At 38.4% G+C, this 15270-nt stretch overlaps 1 protein-coding gene across 1 annotated transcript in view; it reads right to left on the bottom strand.

Moving 5' to 3' along the window:
* Window positions 1-8827: 8827 nt before the first annotated feature.
* LRMDA (leucine rich melanocyte differentiation associated) overlaps window positions 8828-15270 on the bottom strand; it is a 669624-nt gene continuing 663181 nt past the window's right edge. The window contains 1 exon segment of the mRNA XM_083843533.1: window positions 8828-10708. Coding sequence (XP_083699659.1) covers window positions 10629-10708 — 80 coding nt within the window. The 3' untranslated portion in view covers window positions 8828-10628.

The following is a 15270-nucleotide window of genomic DNA, read 5'->3' as shown; positions in this document are numbered from 1 at the left end:
GTCACCCTTACAGAAAGCTTGAAAGATTTATCCTTCTGACTTGGGGGAAAATTTCCGGAAAAAAGGGTGCTGACCTCCTGTCTGCCTACTTGGTGGCTGGTAAATGTTAGCACAGCTTGATAATATCAATTAGACTGGGAAGCTTTATTTTAAGTTTTTTGAACTATCACTACTGCCTGTGTCCATTTGTCTTTTTTATTCCCTAGATATGCCATGACAAGGATTGAATGCGACACACACCAAACTTTGAATGTCCCGCAGCCAGTTCCAATGGCTTGGATGCTGTCATTTCGAGCTACATCAGGAACAGTGGCTCAATGGCTGCATCTGTGACACATGTCAGAAACTTTTAAATGTCTGCTCTTTTTTTTTCATCAGGATGCTTCTGTATCCTAGCTAGGGAAGAGATGACATTTTGTGTTTGGGTGGAACTTATTGTAGCTCCCTCTTCCTGCCTCCTCTAACTGTCAGCCTGAGTTTCCCCTAAACATATCAAAATACAGGCAAATAAACCTTGTCATTTAGAAATATATTCAGTAGTAACCATGCTTGAAAACAATGTTTTAGGAGGAACTTGGGCACATTTTCTCATAGAATGATGCGCTACACAAAACACAGCGCTAGGCTATTTCTGACCTTTGTTATGTGCCGCCTTAGAAGATTGATGTGCACAACTCAGATACACATGAATTCCTTAACGTTTCTGTTCTTTTTCCATTAAAGTGGACTAATTTGGCATACAAAATACACAGTATAACAGGGTGCCTTTTTCAAGACTTGGAAGAATTAACATTTTGATAAGAATACATAGTCTAAGGGTACAAAACGGATCTTCTAATGGACACTAAGGGTTCTCAGGGCAGGACTCCAGGAGTTGAAAACACAATTCAGAAGAAGAGAGCAGTCTCATATCATTATCATCTATGTAAAATAAATGCACATCTTTTCTAAGCTCAAACTGGGATTTCTTTGTCTTTGAAAATTAAGATAAACAAACAAAAAAGCCTGGAACTGGACGTCTTGATTATCACATTTTCCCTTTGGGTTTAATTGATACAATACATTGTCATTTTTCTTCTTTTCCCTGGGCAGCCTGAGTTCTTCAGATTCTCCTGGAGTTATTTGTGACTGTGTATGGGCAGCCAGACATGTTTCACACAGTTAAACACTGTGTAATTTTACTCTGGGGCTCTCTTTACCCATTTCAACTGGCCATGTTTCAGCTAGATTTGACTAGCTGTTGGACTTAGAAAATTTAGCTTGTTAAAATAATTATTTGGGCTCCTAGTTAAATTTCTTATTTTTAAAAAATTAGCTTCAAGAACAAAAATGCGATGGTGGCACATGGGGTGACACATATGAGCAAACATGCAATTTAATCATGTTTTTTGAAAATACATCATATTGGCCCATATCCCTGCTAGTACTAGAGGAATCCCCTAGAGGGATCCTAACGATAGCGATTGCTTTTTAGGAGAACCATTCTGCCTATTTACATTTGACAGTGAAGAAAGCTGGACTCAGATGTGAGATGCTCATTTAGCAGGGGGTAACCTGAGACGTTGTAGAGGGCATTCCCAAACCTTCAAGTAAAATGCATCCACTCTTGCTCTGCATAGATGAGCAATCCAGTCCTCAGTGCTGCACCCTATCTTTGCTGTGTATGCACCTCATTGTACATTCAATCCTGACATCCAGGGATCCTACAATTTTTTGTTTTGTTTTTCCTCTGAGGCACTGTTTCACCATTAATTTCATTGCTAGACGAAAGACCATAACTGGAAGCAAAAATTCATTAATTTCTATTAAACTCTAGATAAGTTACTTTAAAAGTCAATGCTTAAAGACTGCACTGAAGACTAAATGAAAAAGTTAATACCAAACAAGTAACCAGAATTATCACTGCACACAGTCAAGAATTTACTGCATTCAGCCTAATTGGAGAATCAGTGAGTGAAAGGCAGGCAGAAAGGTGGAAAGGACCAGAATATATTTATTATCGTCAATAATGCAGTGATTATTAGCTAAGGATAAACAAGATTTCCAAACCTCTCGTGATGTTACCTTTCTTCTCTGCAGGGATAAGGAAAGGAGGACTGCCAGTGTGATATCAGACTTCTGATAAAAGGCAGTATTCTGCATTAGCTAGGAGCTACTGCAATTTATGCAAGCATGACACAGACCTAATTAAACAAGAAAACACAACCAAAGCTTTTTGTAGTATTTACACATTTTCAAACACATGAACAGGATGGATGGATGAAAATAATATTTAGAAAATACGGCCTCAAATTCAAACTGCTCAAAAAAGTTAACTGTTATCACCGCTACTTTGGGTAGAATGCCCTAAAGGATAAATTTTAACAATAGCATTAACAATGACATTTATTTGGGATTCAGTTTTATATATATATATAAAGTTAAAATTTAGCATTTTGTACAAAATAAAAACAGAGTGAGAACACAATTTTTGTGATATGTTATTGCAACAGAGCTGGGAAAGTTTCAGTTAACTAAGTCTTATAATCCTGTCAGGTAAGAAGAGCATGCTATCATCTATATTTTTCCAGTATGGAAACAGGGACATACATTTTTATAAGCCTCAAAACCCAAATGACAAATGTAGCAGAATGTCTTATAGATCGAATCATTTATGCTGTGATTTGAGAAAAAAAATAAAAAAATAAAAAAAGCCAAAACCATCAGACCTAGCTAAATGGTTAAAAATAATTATATCTGGAATAGACTAAACCTCTGTAAAATAACAGTAATTTCCATTCTGATAGATAACAGACTGTTTCCACTGTCAAAACCTGCAGAAACTTATCAGCCAGCTGCTGCTTCAGAACTAACAATTCTGGGCTTCCTTCTTACCACAGGTGATAGACGCTCGTGATTTTATATTGCATATTTTGGTTCTTTATGTCAAAGAGTCTGCTTTTACATGTATTTTGGTGTCTCATAAGAAAATGCAAACCGTTCCAGCATTAAGCTGAAACCTGTGCTTGCTTCCATATTGCCATTGAGTGCATCCTGATGAGAGAATGAATATGCACATGGAGCAAAACACGCAAGTGTACCGTGTCCTGTTCCTGGGTTTGTTTGTTCAAAGCAAACCTCTATTTTTTCTCTTTAAAGTGGGTGTGTATTCCTATGTTTTGTGATATTTGCTCCTACTGCCATTGATGTTGAAAGCTTTGCCACCGACATGAAAGGGAAGAGGATAAGACTCAGAATGTGCTTATGCTATAAACTTGTGATTAACATTAACAGCTGGTAGGTTTTTTACTCTTAAGTCTCATAAATACAGCTGAAAAAGCATTTATCTGAAAGTGGAAAATGAGGGCTTAGCTAGAGCTGTGCAAACCTTTCATAATGAAACCCAGAGCTAGCCTGATTTGGGAGAGTTGCTGGAGGTTTGACATTCAGGCCAGGTTTGCTAACCCCTCAGTGAATGTAGCTGATTTACGGTTTCAGATGAAAACCACATACAGCTCAGTAGTGGTTTTGGCTGAATGATGCTTTCAGCCTTTGCTCAATCTTGAAACTTATTGGGTGTGAACCCACAATAACCAAAACTTATTAAAAAAAAAAAAAAAAAGACTGGCATGAGCATCACATGAACAGAAACCACCCAAGGCTCTCAGAAACCCAAGCACAGCAAGCAGTAGCTGGGGGGAAAGGTATGTGGTATGTTAGGCATTACAGATGTTGAGATCTTGCAGCTCCACCCTCATCTGAAGTAATGGCCAAAGAGGTGTGCAATTAGTGGGGCTCAAGTTAACCATATTAGGCACCAGTTGATAACTGCAGTTTATCCATGTTTCCCAGCTCACTGACATTTCCATTGCCTTTTATAATATGCACATTGTATAGTAGGTGGTGATTTGGTGGTTTGGGAAGTAGCCAAGGAAGGAGACTCCAAGTATAGTGAACTTTTTTCCAAAATTGATGTTGAAATTTGGCTACCTGAAACACATTACAAGTCATGGTTAAATCAGTAGGGTATTAAAAAGGAAATGATCTTGAGCAGAGAAGTTTTTCTTTTCCCCTCTCTTGCATTGTAATCCTCTGACCAGCCCTAAATTGACTACTAAGCTAAAGGAAATTAAAGAAAAGATGAATAAAAAAATCTCAAGCTGGGCCAAATTCATCCCCAGTGTAGCTTAGCTCAAGTAGAGTTAAATCAATGGAGTTCCACCAGGGATGCATTTGGCTTATTGTCAAAAGGAAATGAAGCAACTGTGCCCTCATTTACAGCTATCAACTTAAACAGAAATTTCATTATATGGGAATTTCTGAAAACAATTCCTAGGTAAAAAGAAGATTGCTAAGGTTGAACAGCATGTGTGTTTGAAAATTCCCTGAAGTCCACAACTGTCTGCTTACTCGATAGATACACTGAATGCCAGATAATTGAGTGCATACATTGTTTCAAAGGTCTTATAAAATCAGAGAAGCCTATAAAATGAATAAGCACATTGTCTTCAGAAATCTTAACCTTTCTTTGTTTTTACTCTATTGAATCTTAAATACCGAATTGCAAAAAATAGCATTAACATAAAAGCAACAGTGCAGAGATAAAAGTTATGCCAGCAATACCAATTTCAGTTACCTTAGTATTCTATTTATTTATTTGCTTCATGCAAATGTAAAATTGATGTAGAAATTCTTAAGTTGCACTCTTCTGCCACTGATTTTCTCCAGAGTATTTGATTGTGATCTGAAGGGATTCTGTGAAACTCCTCTTTACTTCCAAGTATAATAAACTAAAACATAACGTTAGTAAAAACTTTTCTAAACATATTATATTCTACAGACTTTATTATAAAAGTATAATACTATAAGGACATATTTATATTCTAGGAGGATTGGTGGAACTGTGGATGAGGGGTGAGATAGTCAATTAAAAAAACTTTCTAGATTAAGATATAAGTTAAAAAAAAAAAAAACTTGACCTTACACAGTTTTGTTTTTAAACTGGCAGCAAAACATTCAATCAGAATGCAAAATATTTCTGAGAAATTTTAAACTTGTGGTGGGAAGTGGTTTTGAACGTACTTAGGAACTTGCTCTCACAGCCCTAACATTGCATGTAATGTGATAAGATAAAATAGATTTTTACCTTATAACTTCCAAATGCAACTAACTTTGAACTAAATATATTTTCGAAGATGTTGTTACCTTAAAATGCTCAGGATGCTGAGATGATGATGATATTTTGTGAATGTGCCATGACCACGACTTAGTTTGTCCTTAAAAATATCTGCTCCTTGAAGGCTTGTGAAAATCCTGATCTGAAACCTTAATCTAATTGTCAGCAACTCTAAGAAAGGGTCAGCTTCAGGTTGACAACACCACCAGAGGCAAGTCCATCACAGTCACCTAACCTAAAAGGTAACTTTAAGAAAGATTCATCTCTTTTAGTACCACATATAGAAAACATATTAATTCAAATAGACCTGATGAAACAGGAGTGCTGGCTGTATCCTGCACATTCTCACATAACAAATGCCAAAGAAAATACTCTTAAGATTCCTTAAGAACAAGTTATAAATGATTGGAAGAAGTCACTTTTCTTGGGCTGAACTCGCAGATAATCTGAGATCTCTGTAAGCTTTTCTGGTCATATTACAAGTAAAATGAGCGTTAGCTGTAGGTAGGACAACACTCTCTAACCATTTAATACTGCCAGAGTGGCATAAGGAAATCAAAGGCTATATCAGTTATTCACAGTCACAGGTTAACTTCAGGTAGGTTCAAAACCAGAAGGCATAAACCAGCTTGGTCCTTCAAGCCATTCAGACTTGCTTCGATATATAATAATGCTCACCTGTTGGGCATTAGTTGAAATTGTTAGTGTAGCCATGGTCCCACAGTAGATGGTTGTCTTCTCACAATCATATCTTGTTTTCTTTTATTCCCATTACTACAAGTAGAAAGGAATACAGAAAACAAATTTTAACTAAACAGCAAAAGTAGACTAGACAGTGAGATGTAATGGGTACCAGGTGTATATACAAAAACACTGAAAAAGCAAACTATGCATTTCAGTTCTTATACCGAATTCAATTCTTATAGCGAAGTAGAAATTTCACTTTAAAAAGAAAATGTGAGCACTTACCTATTTCATGCCATCACTTGTTTGCAGAGCAATGACATGGCAATTGAGGCAGACACAGCTAGAGATCTTTAGGAATAGAAGACAACAGCTGGCAAGGCATGTAAGACCCTGACTTGATATCACCTGATTCACTGTCAAATTCCCCAGACTAATCCTGCAAATGGCTACTTAGAAAGTGCCAAACATCCAGCCACAATCTTGCCTATACAGCTACACCTCTGGAAAACTGAAATTCACCTCTTTCTTTCACATATGCCAACCATTTAACAACACAGACAGACAAATCTACACAGAGTAATAGGGAAGAAAAAAAAAAAAAAAAAAAATCTCCCCAAATTGGGCAAGCAGAGGCTCCTGTGACAGCTATCACACCACTTAAAGTAGAAATATATGGTAAGGCTCAGTCTGAGTCAGTATAAAATGGGCTGATTCAGAACCTCCCCACATAGACTGCATCTAGCAAAGCTCTGCTGGGGGGTAAACATTTCCCAACATGCTCGTATAGTTGGCAGGAAAAAAATATTAATACACCCACTGGCAGCAAGTGAACCCTGTAATTTAAAGAAAGAAATTTCAAAAGCACAGGCAGGTTTGCTTCTGTCTTCTGACTTAAATGGGAGCAACATAAGACCAATATCCAGTGATTCAGAAAATTCTCAGTGTTAGCTTCCCTTAGTCTGACCCATCAGCCTCGATTATGCACCTTTTATTCAAATAAAAACAAATACTGGGATTTTGGCAGAAGGCTTACCTAAAATAAGATGGTAGAGCTGGGTCTACACTATTTGTTTAGCAGAGCTACTCAAGCACAAGCTAATATTTTTATTTCTATCCAGTAAGACCACTTAGGTATCTGGGGACCCACTAGCTGCAAAGGTAACAGAGGTCTCCACAGCAATACCATGAGGTCACAACTAAGGGGCTTCAGGGTTGGTTTGTGCACCACGTATTCTTCCCCAGAAGACCTAGAAATGCCATCCTCTCACCTTGAGAGCAGAAGAGGAGAAAACTATCTTCATTTTGGCTCTCAGCTAGTTAAGACTTAACAGCTTTAAAGCTTACATAGTACAGCTGGCCATCTTCTGTGAACTGCCATAGATGCAGAGGCAGGCTGGACGAGCAGCCTGTCCCTTTCTTGGGGACAGGAGATGACACTGTGCCCCCAGCACTGCTGAGGATACCCCTTGCCATATCCTCACGTACATACCCTCACCCTCACAGAACTTCAGTCTCAGACAAGAAACAACAGATGGGAACTGACCAGCAGAAAAAGCTCAGAAAGAGGAAGAGACAACACCCTCCCAGCATGGAAGCTGTAGTCACAGCAAACTATTGTGAAGTTATTTGTAGGTATTATGGACAGAAACAGTTTTAAGAAAAATTTGGAAAAGGATAACAAGAGCAGCTGTTTGTTTCTGAGAAGCCCCTCCATTACAAAAGAGGGCACAGAGGTTGCTCATCTGATATTCTAACAGAAGGACAACACAGGGTAGTTGTTGGCAGGACACCTGTACATGTTGCTGTCCTTCATGCACATGTGTCCCCCTTAAACCCAAGCACTCCTAGGGGCCAGGTAACACTGAGAAATTGGATGGAAAGCCTCCCTTGTCCAGATTAGAAGAGTTACACCACAGACTGAGATAAACAGCAGACTGTAACAGTAACTTTGCAAGGTTCAACACATTCAGTACATTTGGATGAAATTCAGTGACTTTTCAAAATAAGTAATTGTGCTAAACAGAGGAGCACTAGTACAACTTCATATGCACAGTTTGCACTATAAATATTTGTTAGTATGCTGCCAAATGAACTGGTATTTCACCTGAATTATCTTAAGAGCAATTGTACTTACAAAAGATCAGAAAATTTGAAAGCTTGTACAATGTCCAGCATAAAGGTCCAGCAGATTACTGAAGATAATTTTCCATAACAATGGACAATATTTTGTTTCTTTTTATTATTTTATTTTGTTGTGTGGTGTTCGTGATTTGCTGGTTGTGTGGCTTTTAAGAAATGACAGACTTTTGCTCAAGCTTTCTTTATAGTCCATACAGAATAAATCTATCTTCTGACACTGTACAATGTGAGGGAAAAAAAAAAAAGTGAAGAGCTTTACAAATGTTCAATGCATATATGGGAAGGCACATTTTTATATATGTATTTTTTGTATCTGTTATGAATTTCCACTGCAGCATTCAAGAGGCAGGTGTTCAAACATGTCTTCAAATCTTGTTTGTGCCCAGTTCTCTTTAGCTAAACCCACTTAGGCTAACCAGTGGATTACAACACCAGAAGAAGCAAAGATACTTGAAAATGCTCCACATGCTAAAAAGGAATGATGTTTGTATAAACAGCTATAAACATCCACACACACTAGTTTTTAAACAATACCCTAACACTTGTTAGCAATATAAAATAATTATTCATATATTATCCTTTTGCTTTTCCAGAATCAGTGACATTTAATTTCAATTCGCTTTGAGCAACTTGTAATTAGGGCTTTATCATATTTAACTATAGGTATATGATCCTCCAAGTGAAAAAAGAAACCAAAATGGATGAGACTGTGATCACATCTCTCATTCCAAAAATATTTTTTGCCTCCAAAGCCTTGCATGGAACAAAACACTCCTGAAAATGATACAAATGGTTTTGACATTAGGAAAAGTAAACAAGCAAAATAAAGATGGAAAAATCATGCGGTCAGTTTGCAAGTGCTGTTTATTGTTTGAGGCAGGGTTAAAGCCTTTCATAAAGACAAGAACATACATGCAACCAGACTGAAAGTGACATGAGGTTATTCTCAACACCCAGCAGAACCCTGCTGCCTATAATATGCCACAGCATGTGGAGGCTTCAAAACAGACATAATAATATGAACAAACTAGAATTGCTGTTATTCTGGTAACCAAGAGAGAAGGCAAGTGCCCTAAATACTTGTAAGAATTATTTTTGTGGGAAAAAAAAAAGTATGCTTTTTTTTTCCTTTATCTAATATCTCCCAGGATTTCTAAGGTGAATTGGCATTTCATTGGTGACCATCTATGACGTTAGCAGAGGTATTACAAGTGGCTTTCATATCATTTACTTCCACATGCAACACCAGCCATGACAATGGCCAAAAACATTAGGCAACTTCTAAATTAGGAGCATCAAGTAATTTCAAACAAACCAAGAACAGCCAGACAGCGATGACGCTCAACTAGGACCAATATGGATAAGTTTGGAACAGAGGGCAGAATTTTTGCATATGCCTAGGTCACTCACATTGTAACTAGCAGTGTTTAACATTATATATTTATTAGACATTGGGATCTTTTTTTCACAGTAAGAAGTTCATGATTTTAAGCATGTCCAACCTGTTTCACAGACCAGCAGGAAATATGCTACACATTCTTGGTTTTTCACTGAAAACTTGACAGTAGCCCTTCTTATGTAGAATTCAAAAGGTATTAATCAGAACTTTTCTCTATAATATATTAGTAAAGCTGTTAATTATGTTAATTCCACCAGTTACTTTTATTGTCTTTTTTCCCATCTGAGTAATCATACCCATCTGGTGGCAATTTTATTTTATATCCCTCTTTTTAAGCTCTTTTTTCATTCCAAATTTAAGCATTTCATTTGAAATGCACTCTCTACACAAGTTAAAAATATCTTGTGCAATAAACCAGGAATAATGCACACTGTCAATATCATAATTGAGGGCTTTTTCCAAGTATACAGACAACCTTGTGCAACCACTACAGAATAAAAAATGACCCATTTTCTGAAGGTCAGAGTAAGCAAACGTTGAGATGTAATTTAATAATTAGCAAATTTTGTCTGAGAAATTGTTTAAACCCTTTTCCTTTGCATATAATCAAAAATACACATTGATAGTACTTTGCATAGCTGAAATATTTTCAGGATTTTGTTTTCCTGTGGAAAGAAAGAATAATCCATATAGGATCATTTGTGGAAAAACCAAGCACGCTCTATGAAGAGGATTTGTGTGAGCATGTAGGAGATGATAGAAACACTATCACTTAATTCACAGGGAAAAAAACTTAGAACAGATAAGGGGCTTTTTCATCTGAAATTATAGCTTCTCTCTTTTATAAACACTTTGATATCGCCAGCCACTCTCGCTCAACAGGCAAGCAGGAGATAAACGCGCTGCTTTTGCTAAGGCGCCGACCGATGGAGCATGCTCACTGAAGCCCCAGGTGTGACCCCTGCTCTTCTGCGAGCAGCAATTGGACCAGGCAATCCATCACGGTGCTCCTCCTGTCAGGCCGGGTGCTCGGCTGCAGCTGTCTGTCACACTGGTGGATGGGGCCTGCTTAAAGGCAATCATGTCAATCTCTGTGTGGCTACTCAGACTAAGATAGAAGGATGATCTTGACAGGCTTGGCAAAGTCAGCAGAAGGCACTAGAGGACTTTAGTTACATGCTTAAAATTTAGATGCAATTTTTGCTTCTCATGTGGAGGGACTTAAGAGGCACGAAAGAGCGTTGTGTTCTATAGCTGATCATCTCTGATGAATCTGTTGCCTTCGGAATGCTTTCCGTAGTAAATGTAGCGACATTTTCCCAAAATGCCTACAGGAAACAGGAAATTAATTACAATTAGGAAAGTGGTGGCACAACATTCAGAGGCACACAAACAAGGAAATTTGAAGGAGGAAAGGGAACAGTTCTCTTGTCGTTCTGCATAAGAAAGTTTCTACGTCAGAAATATTCAGTATTACCATTTCAATCAGCAACTTTTAATCCAGTGGGAAAACTTGTGTTCATATAGCTGCGCGAGCTATCCTGTTAAACAAATACCTGTAAGTGTCTTCAAAAATGGAATGACATCACACTAGAACATCATATGCTGTATTTTAAATCACAGTAACCCTCGACCATTTTTGAAAAACAGAGAGTCTGGATGGGACTTACATTTTGTACTGTCTGCAATCTCCCTACTATGTGTTTACATGGTATTCCTGATGATTAAAAACAATTCAAGCGTTAATTATGCTAAATATTGCTACATATAGAGGATGATTTCAAAAACTACCAAGAACGCTGCTTTTGGGAGAAAAGGCACATTATTCTCAGTGTGTACACGAGGCAAGATGCCTGACAAAGCCTTAACTGCTGTGGGTGAAACATATATACCTGCAGATCTCACTACGTTATTCAAAAGCATCCCCTCTGGTGGTACTAAGTGGTATGTGAAAGCGTAAGTTCACAGTCACATCCCACCTGTGAACATCCTCAAAGACGCTAAATTTTACTAGCAGAGCTGTTCTTTGTGCCCCCAGGCACATATAGTCAAATTAAAGTCATTTCCCATGCACAGAAGGAAGGTGAAAGAGTCTCTCCTATCCTGGGAGCGTCTGCCACAGCTGTCGCTGAAGTACGTAGTTCACCCCCATAAGGGCACACATAACCTAGCCGAAAGGAGACTATCATTGCCTTACATAAAGGGTAAAGATTAGGAAGGAGCAGATCCTCGATTCATTTCAGTTCTGGCTTGCCAGGACTCACACAGCAGGTATTGTATCCACCTGCAGTATGAATCAGATATGTAAGCTTTTATATTCTGCATCTATGTTTCCAGTGCAATGTGTGCCAGATAAGCAACTAAAGCCTTGGAAGGCATGGGATGTGGAAGATTAATGTCAACCCATGCTCTCCTTTCTTTCTCAAACATCATGGTAACACATTCCGGTGGAAAACGAAACAAAACAAAAACAAAAAAACGATACTCCCATCATTCACTGTGAAAAACACATTCCTCTTCAGGAGAGCAAAAAATGGGGACAAGTGCAGTGCTTGGTGCTACTCCCCTTCTCCACAGAGCATTCTTCAATAATTTCAATTTCCATAATTTCTGTAGTGGAGCAGTTTCCACACTCAAAGGGTGATGTTATCGTCCCTAAGCAAGCGTCTAACAAAAAGCCAGCTTTTCCCCCTAAACAGACGATATTCCAAGTCAAACTGCAGCAGGCATTAGATTGGAAACAAGACCATTTAGAGCTCTAAATGTAAAGGATACGAACAGTTTATTTACGGCATTCTTCAGAGTCCTTTTTCACTGGCATTGATAAAAGTCTTGTTTGAGGTCTGCCGCATTTCTTGAGGACTGGAAGTGAGACTGTTTATAGAGATGCTGGTGAGAGAGTGCTGTTTGATGAATGCTGGAGACTGTAGCTAGGTGTCAGCACTTAGAAAATGAGGCAAGGACATGAGGTATTAATATTGTCAATGATCTCTTGACAGGAAAACAGATACTGCATTCACCGTCAGATTTAAATAGACATCAAGTGCATTAACGACAAAAGGGCAGACTTCAAACAAAGGGTGCTGTATGGTGTTGCGCTGAGCGAGTCTCCGAGTTGGCAATAACCTGATCTGAAAAGACACTGTCAGGACTACAGACAGGCCCCGAATTGTGTGCGGTGACAGAAAACAGAGATACTGACAGAGATACCGGTGCCATATTATGCCAAGTATATTCCAGCGCTGTCTCCAGCCCTAACTAAATCTGACATCATTTCCTATCGCTTTTAGTATTCTCCACTGCTCCGGCAGAATATTTCTCCCCAGACATCATTACAAACTCCACTGTAGTTTTAAAGTTACTGGCAGGCCTGTTCTGTCACGGAGGTTGGGTCTACAGGCCTAAGGATAACCTCAGTCAATCTAAATTTGGAGTTTGCTGGAGAAGTGCTCTCATTTTCACTGATATCTCAGCTACTTGAGGTGATCTGAACGCTAAAGTGTGAGGAGCTGTCACCTTGAATAAAATCCTTAAAGTAAAGACGCTCGGTTCCCGGGATGTTCAGCAAAGATGTCGGACAGTCTGGCAGCAGGAAATGAAATCCAGCTGCTGCTGCTCGCCTGGGGATAAAGGTGCTTGGGCTAGTGACAGTTAAAGTCAGCTGAAATTTTTGAACTCCTGCAGCCTACAATTGTTTAAATTAAGGAAGTGTTGTCTCCGCAGAGATTCCCTACCAAGGCACACAGCTGTGATTCGATTGCCAGGCATATTACACACACTGCTCAGAGAGTCTTGATAAAAGCACAGTTGAAAATGTTGCCATGATACTTTATTTATCATGAAGGTTATTTGTAAAACAATAATCTGGCTCATAAATTAAATGCGGTGACTGGTTGGGTTTTGTTTTGTTTTTCCTCTCCATTTCCCACCTCCCTTTGGTAACTGCAGAAAACCAAGAACTACAAAAGGCTTATGTGCTGCAATAAGGGTTTTGATGCTAAGATATGTGAATTTAGGAAACCTACAGCTTGCCTCCTGCCCATCTGCAATTGTACTTGTCCTTGCAGTCCAGGAGCATGAATATGGTTTTGCACACGGACAAGGGCAGGAATCAGTGACATCTGTGACTTTTGTGGTGTTTTTTAATTAAAATATCCAGCATTGGCTATAATAAGCTAACTATCTAGCCTATGCATCAAAACAACACACAGCATCCTGAATGAGGTTTCTGCTCACGGTTCTTGAGGAATGACAACACAAAGTCTCTTGAGGGATCATCTTCCCTGAATGAGGCTTCTTATTTTTCTTAAGTAGCTGCTTCTACCATCACCACAAGCTGTTAAAACTATAATTATGAAAAAAATGCATTGGGAAAAATCATTTTTAAATTCACCCTTTATCTTTTAAATGTTTTCCCCCTTTGGAATGGATGTTCTAATTATGCTGGGTAAGTAATGACCTTGCAGTTGCTTGCATGTGTTGTGGTATCAGTCTTTCTTCACAAACACATTGTAATGTCAGCAACACCAGCTTTTCCCTAGCTGAGGGAAAACCCAATTATCCAAATAAATAAATAAACACATACATGCATACTAAAGCACATGAAAAATTGTTCAAGTCATGTTTGGTCCTTTTAAATTGGGCATGTGTTGCAGAGAGCTATTGTGCAGTTGGAACTCCGTACACTTTCATAGAGTAGAAAAAGTTTGGAGATGTTCATGTATTACAGGGAAAATGATAAAAAGAAGCTGCAATGGGATGTACTAAACCTATAGATCATACAGCCTCAGCCATAGGTCCAAATTCAGATCAGACCAACAGAAACATATGGGAATTGTTATCTGGTAGCATCTCATTGTCTATCTTGGTTCACGCTTTTTCCTAGTAAATAACTGCTCTGTACCTATTAAAAAGCACCTCTCAGCCATCACAGATGGGGCAGCTGCTAGCAGCACAGCCTTCTCCAGCAGCATTCAGTTTTCCTTAAAAAGTAATTACTAGAACTAAGTAGTCAAGCCAAAACTTTTGCCACCCCCCCTCCAAAACTATTGCCACATCTGCCCAAGATCCCCTAAGGCACCCATTTTAACATCAAATGTTTTTAATAAACCCCTCTGCAACTGCAAACAGCAAAGTATTCACAATTAAAATTGTCTGTCAAACATTGGTTTACAGTACACAGCAGGGATTACATTTCAGCATACAGTCCTCTGCCTGTCTCTCACATGGGCTAACCACAGGTCCTCATACTAGGTAGGCACTCTGGTCAGATAAAGTGCAGGACTTCACACACAGACTTGATATTCTAGGAGGATTCCACTTTGCCTAAGTTTAATTTGAGTATGGTACCTAAATCCTCCACTGCCAATTTGTATTTGATCCATATTTATCTCTTTTTCCACACCCTGCTGTTGTATAGTTTTGCTATGGGCTATTAAACAGCTGCCATGTTCCACCAAGAAGCTGCGTGCATTTCAGTGTGGTTATACTACCAGTCTGTAAATTGTTTTGAGACCCTTCAGGATGAAATATCAATACCATTATCATTTTTTTCATAGGCACTTGGGCATTTCCTACAATTAATGAACAGAAGTTGCAAAATTCCCTGAAATATTAATACGAACTTCCTTTACAGGAAATAATTCCCTACCTACAACATTCAGAGGAGAATAAATACCTATCTACAAACAGTTTCACATCTACAATGCTACTGATTTAGGCAAAACACATCCATCAGCTGCTACAATTTAAAACTCTAAAACTTTTTTCTCTAAGGGTATAAGTGAAGCCAGTTTGAAACAAAAATCCTTTTGCACAGGAGTTTAATATTTTTTTCATTTTATGTTTATCTTCACGTAAATAATAACTTTATGTCTAGTTGACAATTTCT

Source organism: Anser anser (genome assembly GCF_964211835.1).
Source record: "Anser anser genome assembly, chromosome: 7".
Lineage (NCBI taxonomy): Eukaryota > Metazoa > Chordata > Aves > Anseriformes > Anatidae > Anser > Anser anser.
The sequence above is the reverse complement of the archived record's forward strand: the minus strand, read 5'-3'. Positions and strand labels throughout refer to the sequence as shown.